Below are 16,383 nucleotides of genomic sequence, written 5' to 3'. Positions count from 1 at the left end.
CACGCAGAAAAATTTGATTCATTTAATCACTTTTAAAGAGACTGTTGAAGATTTCGATTCATTTTATTTAAAAAATAATAGGGAAACTTTGATTGATTTTATCGAGTACTTCGTTTCTAATTTAAGATGCCGGACAATGATGCCGATTAACAAGTTCAAGTTCTTCAGGATTTCGATTCATTTTATCATTAAGTTTGATAAGTTTTATCATTTAGTTTTGATAAATGCCGGACCATGATCGTGAAATTGCAGAGGATTACGATTCATTTAATCATTTAAAATATTTCTTGTCGTGATCTTGAAGTCGTGGCTTCATTGTAATTGGCGATAATGGATCTGTCTTCTAATCAGTTTTTATTTTTTTTCATATTTTTAGTGTGATTGAAATCGCAAGTTGGATTTGTTTATAAGGGAAAATTTCTCAATAAAACAGCGCCGTTATTTTTTCTAGGCTGCTTAAATTTGAAAGACCTATTTCTCAAAGTTGATTCTATTGAATTTAGGTTAGGGGTCAAATAAATTCTGAGACGATCATCTAAAAAAATCTTCTGTGAAATAAGCCGCACTTTAATGCAGAGCGTGTGCCCATGCTGAGCGCGTGCCCATGCTAAGCGCGCGCCTCTTGCGTAGCGCTTGAATATTCTGAGCTTACATGCACGCGCTCAGCAGAGCGACGCGCTCAGCAGAGTAGCGCACTCAGCATATTGAGAAACATGGGAGTAAAATCAGTATACAAACACATTCTTGCAGAGGTGCGACTTAAATTGAATGCGCGCGAGCAATGTTTGTTTTCCGAAGAATAGTGCGAACGCGCATAACGAAAAGGATAATACTACTAACGAGTTCTTCATGATGATACAGTAAGATCACGTGTACTGTAAGCGGCTTCCGGTGTTATTCTAGAAAAACCGGTTTTTCGACAAAATTTTTTTCAAAAAAGAGGGATGAAAAATTTTTTTTGATCAGTTTTCGGTGAAAAGTTCTTTATTTGGGTCAGAATAAGCATCTAACAAACAAAAAGCGAAATCGAAAGACCAACCCTGAAAGTGACCCACCCTACTGCAAAGCTTTCGCATATGCCTCATCGATTCGCTTGGCTGATGATGCAATAGTATTTAGATGTGATTGGGAAAGGTTTTCCTTGTTACTGTCCTTACTGACGTCAGAACTGGGTCGAGGAATATTTTTACCACTTATGACGTCTCGATAAAGGTTCTTTAAGTCGTCACCAATGTCCCAGGGCTTTTTCGTTTTATCTTCAGAAAGCAACGGTCCACTCGATTGACCAGTCGTAACTAGGTCCCAGTCCTCGTCAAAGTCAAGCGCCATATTTTGAAGACTATTCAGATGACGAATGCCGCGACTGGGCTTGGGCTTTTTTTCTGGAATGTCGTTTTCTGCACTAAAGCGTGACGTAGAGAGCTGCTGATTCTTTTTCTGTGTATTCGTTGGTTGAGGTTTGCGATTTGCGTCGTCCAGACTATTTGACATCAAATGTCGCTTTATATCAAAAAGCTTTGTTCTCGATCCAGCCTCATGCTTTGCTAAATTCCATGTCGACCTGTAGTATCGCTCGCTCTTTTCATTCTTAGGAAACCTCTCTGGTCTTCCGCAATCTTCTTCGTCGGAGGATCTTACTGGGAATTTCCTCGTTGTCTTCGGCGAGACCACGCTACAACTCTTCATCTCCGAACTTCGCGAACCATTAACTGTCGAAATATGATTCGTCATTTCTGTCGTTCGTTTTTCTTTTTTTCCAAAAGTTTTTGTGCCATGCTCTTGATCGCTTTGAGAGCTCTTTTCGCTCGTCATTCTTCGACGCAATGCTTCTTTCGCATCGCGAAGCTGCGCATCGAAGTTAACTTCTACTTTTTTTAGAAACGGAAGAAAAATAATTGATATCATACCGTATGCTTTCTTCTGAGCTTTTTTGTGGGCAGCATTTTGCTTCTTTGATAATTTTGGTTTTATCCATAAATCATCAAATGCGTCAGGTTTTTCCACTTTCTCTGCTGGCGGAGAAGCACTAGTTTCCATGCGATCGCAAACATATGGGCCAAGCCACAGTGGAAAGTTTGATTGACCAGCATTTCTTGTATCCCGGGTAGATTCGGAGTTTTTCAAAGAAGTCGTGAACTTCCTCCTCTCCGGGTTTGTTTCCGTCTTAACCTTCAGGTTTAATCAATAATAAACAGTAAGAAGTGCTAACCTCATGAAGAGTTTGAAGGGAGAAGTCATTGAAGCATTCTCCCCAAACTTTTTTGTTCTTAGAAAATTTCTTTTTCTTTCGCGAATTCTCCTGGTCCAACAATCTATCGATGTGGGCGGTATCCTTCTTAGTGACCGAGGTCCAAATGGTCTCACCTTTCGCATTGGTACCCTTAAATACTTTTTTAATGGGAAACGGGGTACATACATACGTTGCTCTTGACGATCGTCCTTGACTCACTAAGTTTTTGATCGACCTCTTTCGTCGTACCAAGATCCTTAAGATTTTTTAAGGAATAATGATATATTAAGGATGGTATATATAATTTAAATATATTATAATAATATATAGATATAGAATTAGAACTTACCACTCCACTCAGTTTTTTCATCATATTGACGATTTGACTAGCTGTTGCTGACCGCTGAAGAGCAAAAAGGGTCGAAACAATCATCTTCTCCTGATCTAATGAGAATTGTCCACCAGAGATGGGCTGTTGTATGTCTTCTATTTTAGGTCGCCGCTGATTACTTTCATAGCTCGGAGGCTCGACCCACTCGCCATCATTCGGGTCTTCGTATGATTCAACTGAAAATGCTGAGTCGTGATCTGATGAGGCTGCACAGTCGAAATCATCTGAAATTGCCTTCTGCTGTTTGAACTTTTTCTGTTTCTGTTGTGCGATCATTAGAATCGCTTGGAACTGGCGATTCATTTCACTTTCATCACTTGAACTCTCATCCGAAGAGACGCTCGCTTGCAAAACTTTGGAAACTTCAGCGCTTTCTTCTTTGGAGACTTCCGGAGTCTCTTGACTAAAAAACGGTAACGAAAGTAAGCTTTGCCAATTAAACCTCTCTACAGAGACGATTCCTGGGCTTGTGTTACTGAAATTTTTGCCTGAAGACGAGTCTAGATCGATCGCCTTGTTCTCCGAAGATCCCGAAACTTCTTTCTTTAGCGATGGCTCGACGGCGCAGATATCAGGCTTGGTTTTGGTAACATCTTTTTCATTAATTTCCTCCTCGTTCGTTTGGATGGAATTATCGTTCTTATCTTTCTGTACTACTGATACAGTAAGACTTTTCCTCCAAGCCGACGGGTTTTTCATGGTGATCTTGCGCAGAACTGGAGTATTCGGCGGAGAGTCAGAATCATCATCAAGGCAGTCCATTGGGTTAGAGTTCATCTTAAAATTCGTAGGCCCAGCAGGCCTGTAAGACGAGTAATATGGTCGAGACGGTCGAGATTGGTGATATTCGTATGCTTGGTTGTACCCCCAGTCACTTCTTTGTTGGTAGCACCAGCCCATGTTCTCTTGATAGGGTACAGCTGAGCTATCGATGTGATAAGTGGATGTTGGTTGCAGAGAGACGAATCCATTGTTACGTGTAATCACCCGCTTGGTCCGTTTAAATTCGTCAGACTCACCCTCGAAGGGATTGAATTGCACATTTCGTTGACAGACGTTCTCATCTGTCTCCGATTGACTTTCCATCGTCACCTTTTTCTGATCAAGAGAGCCCCTTCAAATTTTTACAATAGAAAAATTTAAAAATTATAGAGACCACCTTTTGCCATCAGTGGACTCCCAAAAAATCTCTTCGACAGTGGGCTTCTCTAATTTTTCGATGGTTGGCATTTCTGACAACTTATAAGTGGGCTTTTTCGAGACTTCAGCGCTATTGAACGATATTTTTGAAAGTTTAGAAGCTATTTTACTTACAGTGTGGTAGATTCCCTTGATGGTAAATTGTCAGGCTTCTCGTCATCTGATTTTATTTTATCATGATGTTTCTCAGCTTCCTCTTCCCTGAAATTTTTGTAATACTCTCAAAGAATTTTAAAATTTTACCCTTTGCCAAATGCTTCAAACACTTCATCGTCGTCGTCAGAGCTTTCGTCGTCGAAGACGTTTAACTCATCGTCAGTGGGGTCTATTGCTCGCATCGGCAAATGGCTTTTGTTGCGTTCTCTTCGCTGTCTTCGATCTTCCTTTCTTTGCGCTCTAGAACTTTAGTTAGCGAAATGCAGAAAATAACTTGACTCACTTCGATGACGGCCTTGCTTTCAATATACCGTAAGGGCATCCCCACTCGTCGAGTCCATCCGAAAGAGAACTATTACTTGTTTCCGACAGACGGCGCCTAGATGAAGACCTTCGTAAGTCTTCTTCCATGTCTAAGAAAATGTAATTTAGCTGAGTAACTATCCCTTGGTTTGATTTTAAATTTGATCTGATTAGCATTATTAAGTCTGAGGACAGCAGCTTTACCAACACCTCCGGAGGCCCCAAGTCTAGGCGTGAGATGGGATTAAGCCAAAAATACAGATATATACAAGGTGGCGATTAAACTGTGAAAAGAAAGTGCAAAACGGGAAATTGTGAAAAATAAAAAAAAATATTAAATCATTTTAATGGGGGAGGCAGTTGACAATACAATTCAGTGAAGGTAACCTTGTTTTTGGCAGCTTTTAGATTTTTAAAAATATCGAGGTCGAGGGGAGGAGTAGCTACTGTCAGTATACAGGCTACTGTAACTACTGTTCTTTATTTTCTTCTTGGGTTTGGCCTTTTTCTTCATCGTTTTCGCTTTAATGTTTTTGCATTTTTTAGGTATGTTGTCTTTCTTGGCAGTAAGAACGCCCATGTATTTCACGTTGTTGTTGTTGTTGTTGTTATTGATTACGTCGTTGTCGTTGGCTTTGCTCTTCTGTTTAATTGCATCGCCGACTTTTTTGTCGTCTCTCGCTTTCTTTTTTACTGAATTGATGCCTGCATGGACTACTCTCTCGTTCTGAGGCCATTGTCTGTACACGTAGTCGACTCCGACGAAACGATCTTCTGGTCGCCTAAAATAACGTTGGTCTTTATCTTTTAAATAAAATCGCTCAACTAAAATGAGTGAAAAAATATTAACTCACGGGCGTTCTAGAATAAAAAAACATAGAAACTTACGGAATCAATTCGCGGGAATCACCGTATTCGTAATCGAGGTTGTACTGTTTAGCTTCACGTCGATATTGCTTGAAAATTGCGTCGCCTATTGAGCCTGGAACCTCTTCGCCATGACCGAACGTTAAGTCCTTGTAAAGTTGGTCGTTTTCATCAACTTTGTAGTGTCCGTAAAGCTCCACGAGATGAGGAGGTATTTCAACCTCGCCAACGTAAAGCCAATCGACGTAAAGCACCTTTTCGTGTTCAAAATCTAGCACTGGAAATTCCTAAGCCAGGATGAAAGAGAAACCAAGCGAAAATATATTTTTAGTAAATGCCGGTTCCATCTTCAACCCTTCCCTCGAGACATTCAGTTTTAGGGGAAATTATTTCCGCTAAAGCGAGAACTTGTTTTCTTCCATTGATCTCTTGATAGACGAGCAGATGGAGGTCAGAAGATCTTAGCGGTAGTTTTAGGTGAGAAGAGTGTCTGCCTTTTTTCTTCAGCTTCTTCAATTTTTTAAGCTTTTGCTTAGATAGCTGGTCGTGATTGATAGTATGCCATTCTAGCTGCCTTTTATACAATGATGAGAAGTGATCAACCATGCTCGGATCTTTGTCACTCCAGAAATCGAATTTTACCATAGCATGGAAATTGTACTAGATATAAGCGAAAATTCAAAGGAATTTCTATAATGTCTTACCAGTTTCTTTTCGCTTGTGGGAACATAAACTCCGTCGGTGTTCTTTTCGAACCGTAGAACATCTGACAGCTTTTGCCCGCTGTTGACATCAACGAAATAGTACCTCGCATTCTCATGTATTCTTCGATGCCCACTGTTCAAGTTGCGGTATCTCTGCATTTGCTCCAAAGTCGCCTTGAATGGCTGCTTTTTTATTTCGGCTACCATTAACGATTGAATCCTGGGGTTTTCTGATTCCTTGTCGCGACAAGACTAAAATTTATAATAAGTTGAGCCATCAATTTTCAAAAGCTTTAATGCTTACTCGCAAGTGGTCGCTAACATCCACTGATCCTCCGTGTTTTGCCTGGTCTACTGATTGATTGAACATAATTGCTAGTTGTTGGCATTCATCAGAGAGCGCTCCTTTTAAATCCGCCCATTTCATAAAAAGGTTGTTGATCTGGCCGACCAAATGATCAACGTGAGAGAATTCTTTCACAAGGTCATCAAGTGTTATCTCGACATCGTTTTTAATGATGGATTTAGTCGGGGGTGGATGAGGGTCCATTGTTGCGAGAGGTATAAGGTCTTCATCCCAGCACACGAAATATTCATCCCCGTCCAGGTCACTAGAATCGAGATAAAAAAGATTTTACCAATCAAGGTTACCTTTCGTGCATTTCATGTGGATGTGGGCGCTCTAATCCTGGTGCATGATCACCGGCAACAGGAAAAACAATAACGTCGATTAAATGTGAAAGCTCAGGAATATAGCGGTTTGTTAAAATTCGAAAATCGCCAGCGAAATAAGTCGGACATTTGTTAACGAGCACTTCCATTCCATCTCTCAACGGAACAACTGTCAGGTCATTATAGGATGTACACTTTTTGTTGCTGAAAGCTTCACCAGCTTCGGCTTAAAGTAAATATATTTATTTTTCATCTAATCTAAGTAACATACGATGAAGATCGGTCACTTGGACGAAGCATTCGCCTCTTTTCAGTTTGCCAGTATAATCCGCGACGCCGTAGATATTTCTTGACTTGGCAACAGGGATGTAAAATGCGGAATTCGCAATGTTTTTCTCCTCAGTTTGATCAGGTTTCGCGGAAGGTAGGTCGAATACAGGCCTACGAAACTTCCTGAGAAGGCTGTCGCATTCATTTGGCAACGCCTGTTGAACATCCAAATCGGTCATCATGTCAGCTTCCTCCATTTTGTTCTGAGCTGTGAGGATTTCGAAGGCAGCCTGTCTATCATCAAGACAAGAGCGGAGTCGCTCAAAGTGTAATTTCTGGATTTCCATGAATGTTGTGGTTTCAATTCCCAACGCGTCGAGCAAAACCACGTACTGCTTGTTGAGCTTTCCAAACGAGAAGGGGCGCGACTCGCCATTAGTGCACGTTCCGATGACTCGGCAAGGCTCACCGGCTTCGGAGAACTCGCCAAATTTGCAGGTTTCCATGTTCCAATCAAATTTCCACTGCGAGTCCCTCAATACTACCCAAGGCTGGCCCTTTTCATCAAGAGCGGGGTCATGCACAAGGATGCCTTTGCAGCCCATCATTCGAAATTGTAGCACGGACGGAATCTTATATCTTTGATGATTGTATCGGTATTGAATGTTTAGCTTGTCTACGAATAATTGCGCTAAATGAGCTGACATTCGTCCGCAACCGTCCGTAAACTCGTAGCGATTGCCAGGTCCGCCCAAGATATCTCTTTCTCTCGTCCATTTCGAGTCCGGAATCGAAACACAGCATCTAGTCGGTGACATAAGCAGCCCAACCCGAGCGGCGTACTTGGCTACGATGCTAATTTTGTCGAAATTGCCAAAATATTTCCAGACAAGTTTAACGCCGTCTTTTATGATGCGTCTTCGTTCATCAACTCTTTCAAGTTTGTCTTCTATGTCGTCAGTAGCATCGAGCCGCGCTTTAAAGTCGGCGTATCCCTCAACGCCCTCGAGCTTTGAGCTTCTCCAAAAATGGGCATCATAGTTGACCAAGGTGCAACTGCGCTGGCGACTTTGAGATGGAGTGTACGCGAAAAAGCGGTAGAGACATATTTCGTTCCTGTTGTGAGGATCTCTACAGAGAATTCCTTCAGTGAGAATTCGCTGAACAGCAACGTCTGGAATGCGGTGGTCGAAGCTGATGCGCAGAAAATCGCGGGCAACTTTTCGATCGTAGTTGTGGCTGTTACAGAAATCACGGACCAGCGGACACTCGTAGATAAAATCGAATGAAGGGATCAAGTTGATATGCTTGTCGGCTAGACGCTCATCTGTACGAGTGATTCCCGCATGTGGACTCACACCAACTTTAAAAGGCTTCGCAATCAATATTTACGAAAAAAATAACACGCTAAAATGATTGCTAAGCCCGTTCCTACGATTGCCTTTATGTCGTAGCGGTCTGATCCCGCTGCCCATCTCTCCGGCTCGTCTTCGTCATACATCACATGCTCTTTGTATTCGTACAAGTCCGCTAAAAACCTCTTAACGCGATAGATAAAGTAACGTCCTCACCAAGTTTCTCCCTCTCAGCTTTTGTTGTTTTGTGGGTGCCTTTCCATTCAATACCTTCTGTTTCTTCCTCAAACCGGCGCCAAATTACTGACGACAGTTTCACTGTCGCCATTTTTTCGTCCTTTTTGAACATGTTTAAGAGTCCGATCGACCACTAAGTCTGAAGAAATATAAAGTAAATAAGTTTCTCTGCATGCAAGACTTCAAGGAAGAAAAACAACAAAAGAAACTAGAGACAGAATATACCCTGACCGCGATCTTCGTTGTCGCCCAGGAAATGCTTCTCTTTGCGCGAGAGGAAATTGCTTCGAGAATATCCGGCATTCTGATTTGTTGACAGCTGAACATGAATAACGTAAGCACAAATGAAATTTAGGCTTATTTGAGATGACTCAGCATAGGACTTCGCCCGGTGATTGCAACATCACAGCCATGCCGTCGAGCTTATCCGGCGATAGAGGCAGTTACTCTAATTTTTTCATGCACCTCCTCGATCTCTTCAAACCGAATCCCATCTCATTCGAATAATCTTTCCTGTACTGAAAGAATGAAGCAGTAAAGATCTAGAAAAAATACTGCATTTGCATCTGGTTGGAAATTTTTCAAGACGAAGCAAGGTTTCTTTTACTTTCGGGATCCTAATCAATATCTCCGGCGGTTTCTCAATTCCAGGGTTCTTGCCCAGGTCGTCATTTTCCCATCATTTCTCATTTTCAAATTTCGAATTATCCAGAAATATACAAAAGTATATCTCAAGAAGCAGCTCACGTGTTCCTTCCAACTTTTCACCCTCTTGCCACGCTGCTTTATGATAAAGCCTTTATCCTGCTTTGTTAGAAAGGAATAAAATTGCTATCATAGCCCATGATTCATGGGGGACGACATGTAATATATATTCAAGAATTTTTTTTGAAATTTATTTTATTCAAAGGGTCGTCGACAAGTATTTACAATAGTTTATGAGTTTTACTACAGAAGATGACTGTACATTACTAATATGTTTGTTTTATATAGAAAAATAAAGAAAATGGAACAGTTTGGAGCAAGATCTCTCGTCCGAGTGACTTGATCACTTTACATTTTTGGCTACTTATTTTGTAATAAGTAGTCAGGACTTCATGCTAGGAGGCAGGCTGTTGATATTTGGCAAGAGTCTTCGGAAAAGTATTTTTCGGCGGAGCAGTTGTGTTGAGCAGTAAGGATTGTAGAGGTCGGTTCGTTTTCGCTTTTTATGGACGTCTAGCGTTGCAACAACCATCGGGTATCTTTCCAGGGGGACCGGGTGGCCCCTGAGGACCATCCCAGCCAATAACTCCGGGATCACCTCGATCGCCCTTTGCACCAGATCTTCCGCGTTTACCCTTAAAGAGATGTTTTTTCTTGAAATCAGAGACTTAAACTTACCCTTCTTCCACGCTCTCCAGGTTCTCCCTGACTTCCAGAAAGACCCATTGGCCCTTTCGGTCCCATTGGACCTGCAGGTCCAACTTTTCCAGATGATCCTTTTGGTCCCTAAAAAGAGTTAAATATCTCATAATTCAGTGAGTAAGCGTTTTTTAATCAAACTAAGAGTTAGCACACTACAAATTTCAATGAGTTTGTTAATAACTTACCATTGGCCCAGCTGGACCTTGAATGCCAGGGAGTCCCATTGCACCAGCTCTGCCTTCTTCGCCCTGATTGAATGAAAATTAATATGATTCACTATATGAATGTATACTGTTCTCGCAGTATGATTAAAAAGAAATGACTGTGATTTTTACGGAGGATTGAATGATAGGGAGACTACACTCAGTTCAGAAATACTTACGGTAAGTCCAATCGGTCCAGGTGGTCCACGTGCTCCGTCGCTTCCGGCTCGTCCGGGGTTTCCAGTTGGTCCGCGAAGACCTGTGTATCCTCGTTCACCTTTGGTACCAGGTTTTCCATCTCGACCTGGAGGTCCTTGAAGACCAGGAACCTAAAACAAGTTAACATGTGTTCTATGTGGCTAGATAAAAACTTACAAATACAACTTCTTTGCCTCTGAATTTATCACCATCTAAGTCGGCCATCTGAAAACAAATGTTATCAAACAGCCACACCGTTTTATCTCTAGCACCGAGTCTGTGAGTAGTTTTTAAGGGTATAGTCGTCGATTTGGTCGATTTCAGGGGGTTATAACTCGGGACTTGGAATATGTGGGAGGCTCTAAAATAGGTCATTTAAAAGATCTATCCTAGATCTCACTTTTGTCACAGCCTTTTACGTTATTTCCAAGGAAATCATGGTTTGCGGATCGCTCAAAGTTGAGCTATCGGCCAAATAACGCGAAAATAGCCTCTTTTCAAGGCGTTATAAGTCCAAAGTTTCTATATAAACCTATTGATTTTATCTTTTTTTCTTAAAATATAGACCCTTATCTTAAAAATGACACAGCCTTATACTGTAATCATAGAATTTTCTTTGAAAAATTTTTAAAAGAACCAAGGTACCAAATTTTGACCTTTCACTTTGATAAAATGCCCTGCGGGCATAGCCCGAATTTACCTTACGTGGTCCTAAATAAATGCCCTGAATATAAGCTTTCTAAAAATGTATCATATGGCACCCTTACAAAGCCCCTAAAAATGGTCAAAATTTCAAAATATTCGGCTAATGGTCAAAATGCACTAAATTTCGCCACTTTCAAACGCAATTTGCGGCCAAATGGGTTAAGATAGCCATAATAATCATAAGGAGTTTTTGCTCAGAATTTCATGGGGATTCTAAAAATGTGTTCAGATTATAAATTGGAGACCCGACCAAAATCGATGACTATACCCTTAAACATAGAGAAAACATTATGTATGTAACTAATATCCGTGGCAACTGCACCACTGAATATACATAGTCCGGCAAAATGTACGGGGTACTCTTCACAAGACGTGGAAGAGTGGATGCTTTACCGAAACAATATTTGATGGCTGGCGAATACCCCTGCCAGGAATGCCTGGGTATCCTCGTTCTCCCTTTTTGCCCTATTGAAATTAGTTTTGAGGATATGGCACCAGAATATATCAAGAAGAATATTTTATTTCACTTACATTTAATCCATTTAGTCCAGGATTTCCGTCGAATCCTCGCTCTCCGCGTTCACCCTAAATATTCGTTTAATCACTACTTCTTTTGCCTTGGTTTACCTTTGCTCCAGGTGGGCCTGGTGGACCGGTCACTACTTTGACGCCACCAGCATCCTAAATAGAGGTTAGAAGCGATCCCTTTAATCAAATCTTTAATGACTAGTCACGGCACGGAGCCAGCGCACTCCGACTTTAGGCGACGTTTATCGGCTCAGCCGAGTTCAGCCACCCTCTTTGGATCAATTGCTCGGGTGTCACACCTTATGCTCACTTTCAATAGTGCTCGGCCACGATTAAAAATCATTCGGTTTGAAGATTACTCACTCTTACTGCTTCTCCCTTCTGTCCTTTGGAGCCAGTAAGGCCAGGGGCGCCGCGATGACCGAAAGGACCGCGTTCACCATCTCGGCCAGGCAGACCTTGCATTCCATTTTTACCAGGTTTTCCAGGAGGTCCTGGTGGTCCGGGAGGACCCGGGATGTATCGAATGTTCTGTTCATCGTTCATGTGCTTTTCATATCGATTCCAGTCAACGGTTGGCATCTCATTGTTGAATCCGGATGCAGTAATTCGCGGGAGAACAACGTTACCAGCCACTTCTTCAAAGCCCCAGCCAGAATCGTCTTTGAGACTCATTGGCTAGAAATTTAAAGTGAATTCCTGCGGCTGACTTGGCCAATTTTACCTTTTTAGGCGCGATAATTGCCGGTTCCGCGAGCCGGTTGCTTGAAGAGAGTCCGTCGCGTCCAGGAGGACCGACTGGCCCGCGTGGACCAGCTGGCCCAGCAGCGCCTTGTTTCCCATCAACCCCAATCGGGCCTTGAGGTCCTGAAAGGAATTTGAGAATAGAATCAGAAATTTGTAAGGGATTTTTGACTTCAAAGAATCCACCTAATGACACCAATTACTAGAGACAGCTCTAGATATTCGAACATGCAAGTTTGTAATCGTAATCGATTGTAAAGTAATCAATTAAAATGAATAATTTGCACCGTGCGGGGTTTTTAATAAATCACAAACCTGGTCTACCTCTTCGCCCTCGATGGCCTAATAAACTTTTATCAATAACTGTAGAGACGTAGGAAACGACATAAGGAATGATATAAATTTCGCTCCCCACAAAAGAAACTGGCCCGATAAGCCATGCTCGCATAGAATTTATGTGTCCATATGGTGACTTGTAGTTATCAAAGGGGATTTATAGAGATGCTGACAAGGTGTTGATCAAAATGCCCTTGAGATTTGACATCGCCTTAGGAGGGTGCACGCAAACTAGAGATCGGATGGACTTTTACGACGTCTAAACCTTGGTCAAGGTGGGATACAATAAATTATCCAATCGGCAGCCAATTAAGAGTATTCATGACCTTCAGTTGGAAATTTGCGAAATGCGCTGGATCAAAAATAAAGCAATCGAGTGCGATAAGAACGACTCTATGGCGATGTTTGTGTGATAAGAACGAGTACTCACTATCTCAAGAGCATTTGCTACTAAGCAGCGGATATTTTACTAGATAACGAGCTTATGTGGTGACATTCCCCTTGAAATCTTTCGAAAGGCATTTCAAATATTGCTCTTTGCTCACCGACCGCTCGAGCTCGCCTTTATCACTCGTTGGCACTGGACCAACGCATGTCCTGTTTATTTTTACTAACTGTCGGATTAGTACTTCCGACTTTAGGTGCCCGTGAGCATCCAACTAAATCAGCAGAAATTCCGGAAGTGACCAGTGTGCATCCGGGTTAATTTTGCGCCTCATTTTAAGCCGTGGAGAAGAGGTGGTGCATTGCTGAATGAATACTCCCAATTTAAATATTTTATAACTCGGGGAATTGTGTGCTAATCCGGCGGATGTCGCCCCACAAAGGCATTTTCGTGACATTGAGCAGGAAATTTTACGACAGTAGACATGATGATTACGCCCTATTGGATGTAATCTTCACGTCAAAAAACTACCCTTAGGTTGATGGGTTGGCTTCGGCTTTGAGCGTTTTTAGGGTTTGTTGCTGCTTTTGGAAATCCGCTACAGCTGCCAGCGAAATCAAACCCCAAACGTCAAGGGCAGCCGGATTTCGATAATCAAGTTTCCGTGAGAAAACGAAGGCTTGTATTAAATTTATAGAAAAATAAAATTCGCCCGACTAATAGCAAAGACGAAAGACTCATAAAAGGCCGTTTGCTAATGAAAATTTAAAAAGAGGTTCGCTTCAGAAGTTCCGCTTTCGCAAATTGCCCAAATTGAGGCGGAAAAACAACAATGACGAAAATTATATTTTCACTGAATGAATGAAACCCGTCAGTTCTTGTTAAGGGCCAATATAATCTTCAATAAGATAAGCATTCCCGGCGTTTTTTTACAACGGAGAAATCGATCGGATGCTTATCGCATGCGAAATGGGGAGCAAGAAATACAGTTTGTATTTAATATAAATACCTGGTGGGCCAGGAGGACCTGGGTCGCCTTTTGGACAGGCACATGGAGCTTGACGTCGGATTCTAGCGGCAATGTTTTCTTCCATTTGCTAAATATAAAGTTAGAGGACCTATTCGCCAGGCAAATTCAAACAAAAACTAATGTTGCTTCCAGTGTTAGTTCTAAGGATGAAAAGCTTATACACAGGCACAGAAAATGGAATGCCTACAAGGTCTTCATGCTGTGCGGTCAAATATTAGTCCCAAAAGGATAAAAGGCGGTAAAAAGAGAGTCCAGAGGCGTCATTATTTAGCGATCATCAAAGGGCGATTGTTGGTTAAAAAAATTTAAATTGGGGCTGAACATTTTCGCAAAATCGCCCTAATAGGGTCAGATGAAATGAAGCCACCGGAGCGAACCGGAAAGCAGAGAGAAGGATCTTTCGATTCTGTGGAGGGTATCTGGAGAGTCTCAGCTTTCAGCACTCGAAAGAAGGCTTGATCGAGAGTCTGAAACCGGATGTCGCGCCGGAAACGGGAGAGCAGTTACATCTCCTTCCAAAAGCGACAAAATCAAATTGTCTACAGACGGCGAAATCCGTCCCCAAGCTATCGATAAGTCGGCTTTACAAACAAGTGTTGCCAGTATAGTGCAGATTGATCCCAAAACGAAGGATTTACGATTCCATCTGTTTGTTCAGGGATCCCTGCCAAGTCAGTATGCCTCGGACGCGCTTATTCTGAACAGAATTGCGGACCACCTGCCGAGCTCTCCAGCACCCTTATCAGTTGATTTATCATCGCACCCGTCGTGAGCGCTTATTGACAAGGGCTAATCCCAAAATTTGGGTTCAAAATCGCTGGACTACTCAAAATCGGAGACCCATAAATCCCCACAATCGGGGCGAGTAAATCTAAACGCTGTCCTCGCTTACAACTCAGATAGGCATAACTGGGCCGGAACTTTCACTACTGTATCATTTCGTTATTAGGATTAGCAGACGGAAGTTAGCTGGCAAGCAAGCGCGAAATTTCATTGCTCAAAATTTTACTTGTTAGAAATTTTTCATGCTTTCCGCTACTGGAAAAATTTTGAGAATAAAATTTTGGCAATTAGAATATCAGGCGCAACACACCGTCATATAAAGAAAAGCATGTCAATGGTTTCTATCTGTACCGTGAAACGAATTTTAAGAGCTTCAGGTGCTTTGGCAGATCTAACCTAAATTGAGAATAGAACTGGTTGCAAGAATTAGGAATCCTCATTTTAATTTGTTTTGGTAAGGGGCCCATAGGTCAAATCTTGGTGAATTATGGGGAATCGAGTGCTCCTTCGAGCGTTACTGTCGATAAGGTCAATCTGGTCGTTATCTGCTCGTGCAAGAATTTCCAGCGCTGATAGGCTAAAATTTAGGCTGTCCGAAAAGACCAAATTAACCGCGAATGTTACGCTTTTATTTACTAAACTGTGCTAATGTGGAACTTTGTCGACATGTCAACCCATCAAAAGAGGTGCATTTCTGTTCACCGGAAATGACCCTGGGTCAGGGAGGATGTGCTCCACCACGTGATGTAAATATCACCCCCTTTAGTCGGAGGAAATTGATTCCCTTCTATTTTCGATATCACTTTTGAAGTTTGATTTACATGAGATGGCACTTTGAAATCCGTGATTATCTTGTTTTTAGTTTTTTTTTGCGAACTTACCTCTTCTGTCAAGTCATTAATTCTTGTTTGGTCCTTAGAGCGAAGGTCCTCCAGTGAAACCAGCCTCGATATCAGATCCGAATTTACGGACTCAAGGGCGGTGATTCGTCGAGAAAACATGAACACGGAAGTAAAAGATGCTATGCACAACAGGAACAACACAATAGACGAGATATTTATACATTGCAGTCTGTGGCAAGGGATCACAATCACTTTCCTTAGAAACATGCGCGGCTTGGGCCAGCGCCAGCGCAAGAAAATGCATGAATTGAACGAACGCTTTTGGTTCAAATGAATTTTTGCTGCTGTAAATATAAGTCAAGAAAGTAACTTTCCCTTTCCTGTTCTCTTGAAGACGATTCTCTTTCGTCCTCACCGCGCTTGTCAGAGTCTTCGTCTCAACATCTGACGCCTGAGACGGCATTCTTCTGTCAATCTCTTTTCTTATCTCTAATATGGGTTTGTAGTTTTCGTAGTTTTTCAAAAATATTTTTTTTTGTGATCTGTACTACTAGTAGTTATATTTGTAATTGAAAAATTAGTAAGGGTGCAAAGTTTGGTCGCGCGACGATGCGATGGCGCTGTGTAAAACTTCGCGAGGGCGCGCTGCCTGTCGTCGACACGGCCAGCGAAAAATTTCCAGGGAGCCAAGCTGGCTCCTCACCGTTTGGGTTTTCACGGTGGGATCCCATCTCCGGGAACGCCTGCGCAGACCCAAACAGATCGCCAAGGTCGATAGTGCATTCTTGAGCCATGCCAGCTGGTGCATATGCATACCCAACGTCGATTTGTTTCGTC

At 42.1% G+C, this 16,383-nt stretch overlaps 3 protein-coding genes across 6 annotated transcripts in view; all 3 read right to left on the bottom strand.

The window, feature by feature from the left end:
- Positions 1–4,388, bottom strand: part of LOC145707350 (uncharacterized) — a 37,527-nt gene extending 33,139 nt beyond the window's left edge. Inside the window, exons 1-10 of the mRNA XM_081784872.1 lie at positions 4,261–4,388; positions 4,065–4,217; positions 3,936–4,022; positions 3,781–3,891; positions 3,064–3,735; positions 2,580–3,024; positions 2,421–2,486; positions 2,210–2,380; positions 1,908–2,169; positions 1,068–1,865 (exon numbers count right to left, since the gene is read on the bottom strand). Coding sequence (XP_081640998.1) covers positions 1,068–1,865; positions 1,908–2,169; positions 2,210–2,380; positions 2,421–2,486; positions 2,580–3,024; positions 3,064–3,735; positions 3,781–3,891; positions 3,936–4,022; positions 4,065–4,217; positions 4,261–4,388 — 2,893 coding nt within the window. The remainder of the gene's footprint in view (positions 1–1,067; positions 1,866–1,907; positions 2,170–2,209; positions 2,381–2,420; positions 2,487–2,579; positions 3,025–3,063; positions 3,736–3,780; positions 3,892–3,935; positions 4,023–4,064; positions 4,218–4,260) is intronic.
- A 30-nt stretch (positions 4,389–4,418) lies between these two features.
- Positions 4,419–8,521, bottom strand: LOC145709086 (uncharacterized). Its single transcript, XM_081786768.1, has 9 exons — positions 8,365–8,521; positions 8,227–8,323; positions 6,795–8,158; positions 6,503–6,749; positions 6,156–6,462; positions 5,852–6,103; positions 5,502–5,807; positions 5,169–5,434; positions 4,419–5,062 (listed from the first exon to the last, which is right to left on the bottom strand). The coding sequence occupies exons 1-9, from the start codon at positions 8,495–8,497 to the stop codon at positions 4,693–4,695; spliced, it is 3,342 nt and encodes a 1,113-aa protein (XP_081642894.1). The 5' UTR covers positions 8,498–8,521; the 3' UTR covers positions 4,419–4,692.
- Positions 8,522–9,289: 768 nt separating this feature from the next.
- LOC145708037 (uncharacterized) lies at positions 9,290–15,773 on the bottom strand. Of its 4 annotated transcripts, XM_081785649.1 has the most exons (13): positions 15,586–15,773; positions 13,901–13,988; positions 12,486–12,512; positions 12,151–12,293; positions 11,790–12,104; positions 11,526–11,579; positions 11,430–11,483; positions 11,292–11,363; positions 10,371–10,418; positions 10,175–10,324; positions 9,978–10,040; positions 9,769–9,876; positions 9,290–9,725 (listed from the first exon to the last, which is right to left on the bottom strand). In XM_081785649.1, the coding sequence occupies exons 1-13, from the start codon at positions 15,703–15,705 to the stop codon at positions 9,594–9,596; spliced, it is 1,374 nt and encodes a 457-aa protein (XP_081641775.1). In that variant the 5' UTR covers positions 15,706–15,773; the 3' UTR covers positions 9,290–9,593. The 4 variants fall into 4 exon arrangements, with proteins under 4 accessions (XP_081641775.1, XP_081641778.1, XP_081641779.1 ...); XM_081785652.1 differs by lacking the exon at positions 9,978–10,040; XM_081785653.1 differs by lacking the exon at positions 11,292–11,363.
- Positions 15,774–16,383: the final 610 nt, after the last annotated feature.

Source organism: Oikopleura dioica, chromosome XSR (assembly GCF_907165135.1).
Source record: "Oikopleura dioica chromosome XSR, OKI2018_I68_1.0, whole genome shotgun sequence".
NCBI lineage: Eukaryota > Metazoa > Chordata > Appendicularia > Copelata > Oikopleuridae > Oikopleura > Oikopleura dioica.
Note: the sequence above shows the minus strand (reverse complement) of the source record. Positions and strands in the feature narration are given on the sequence as shown.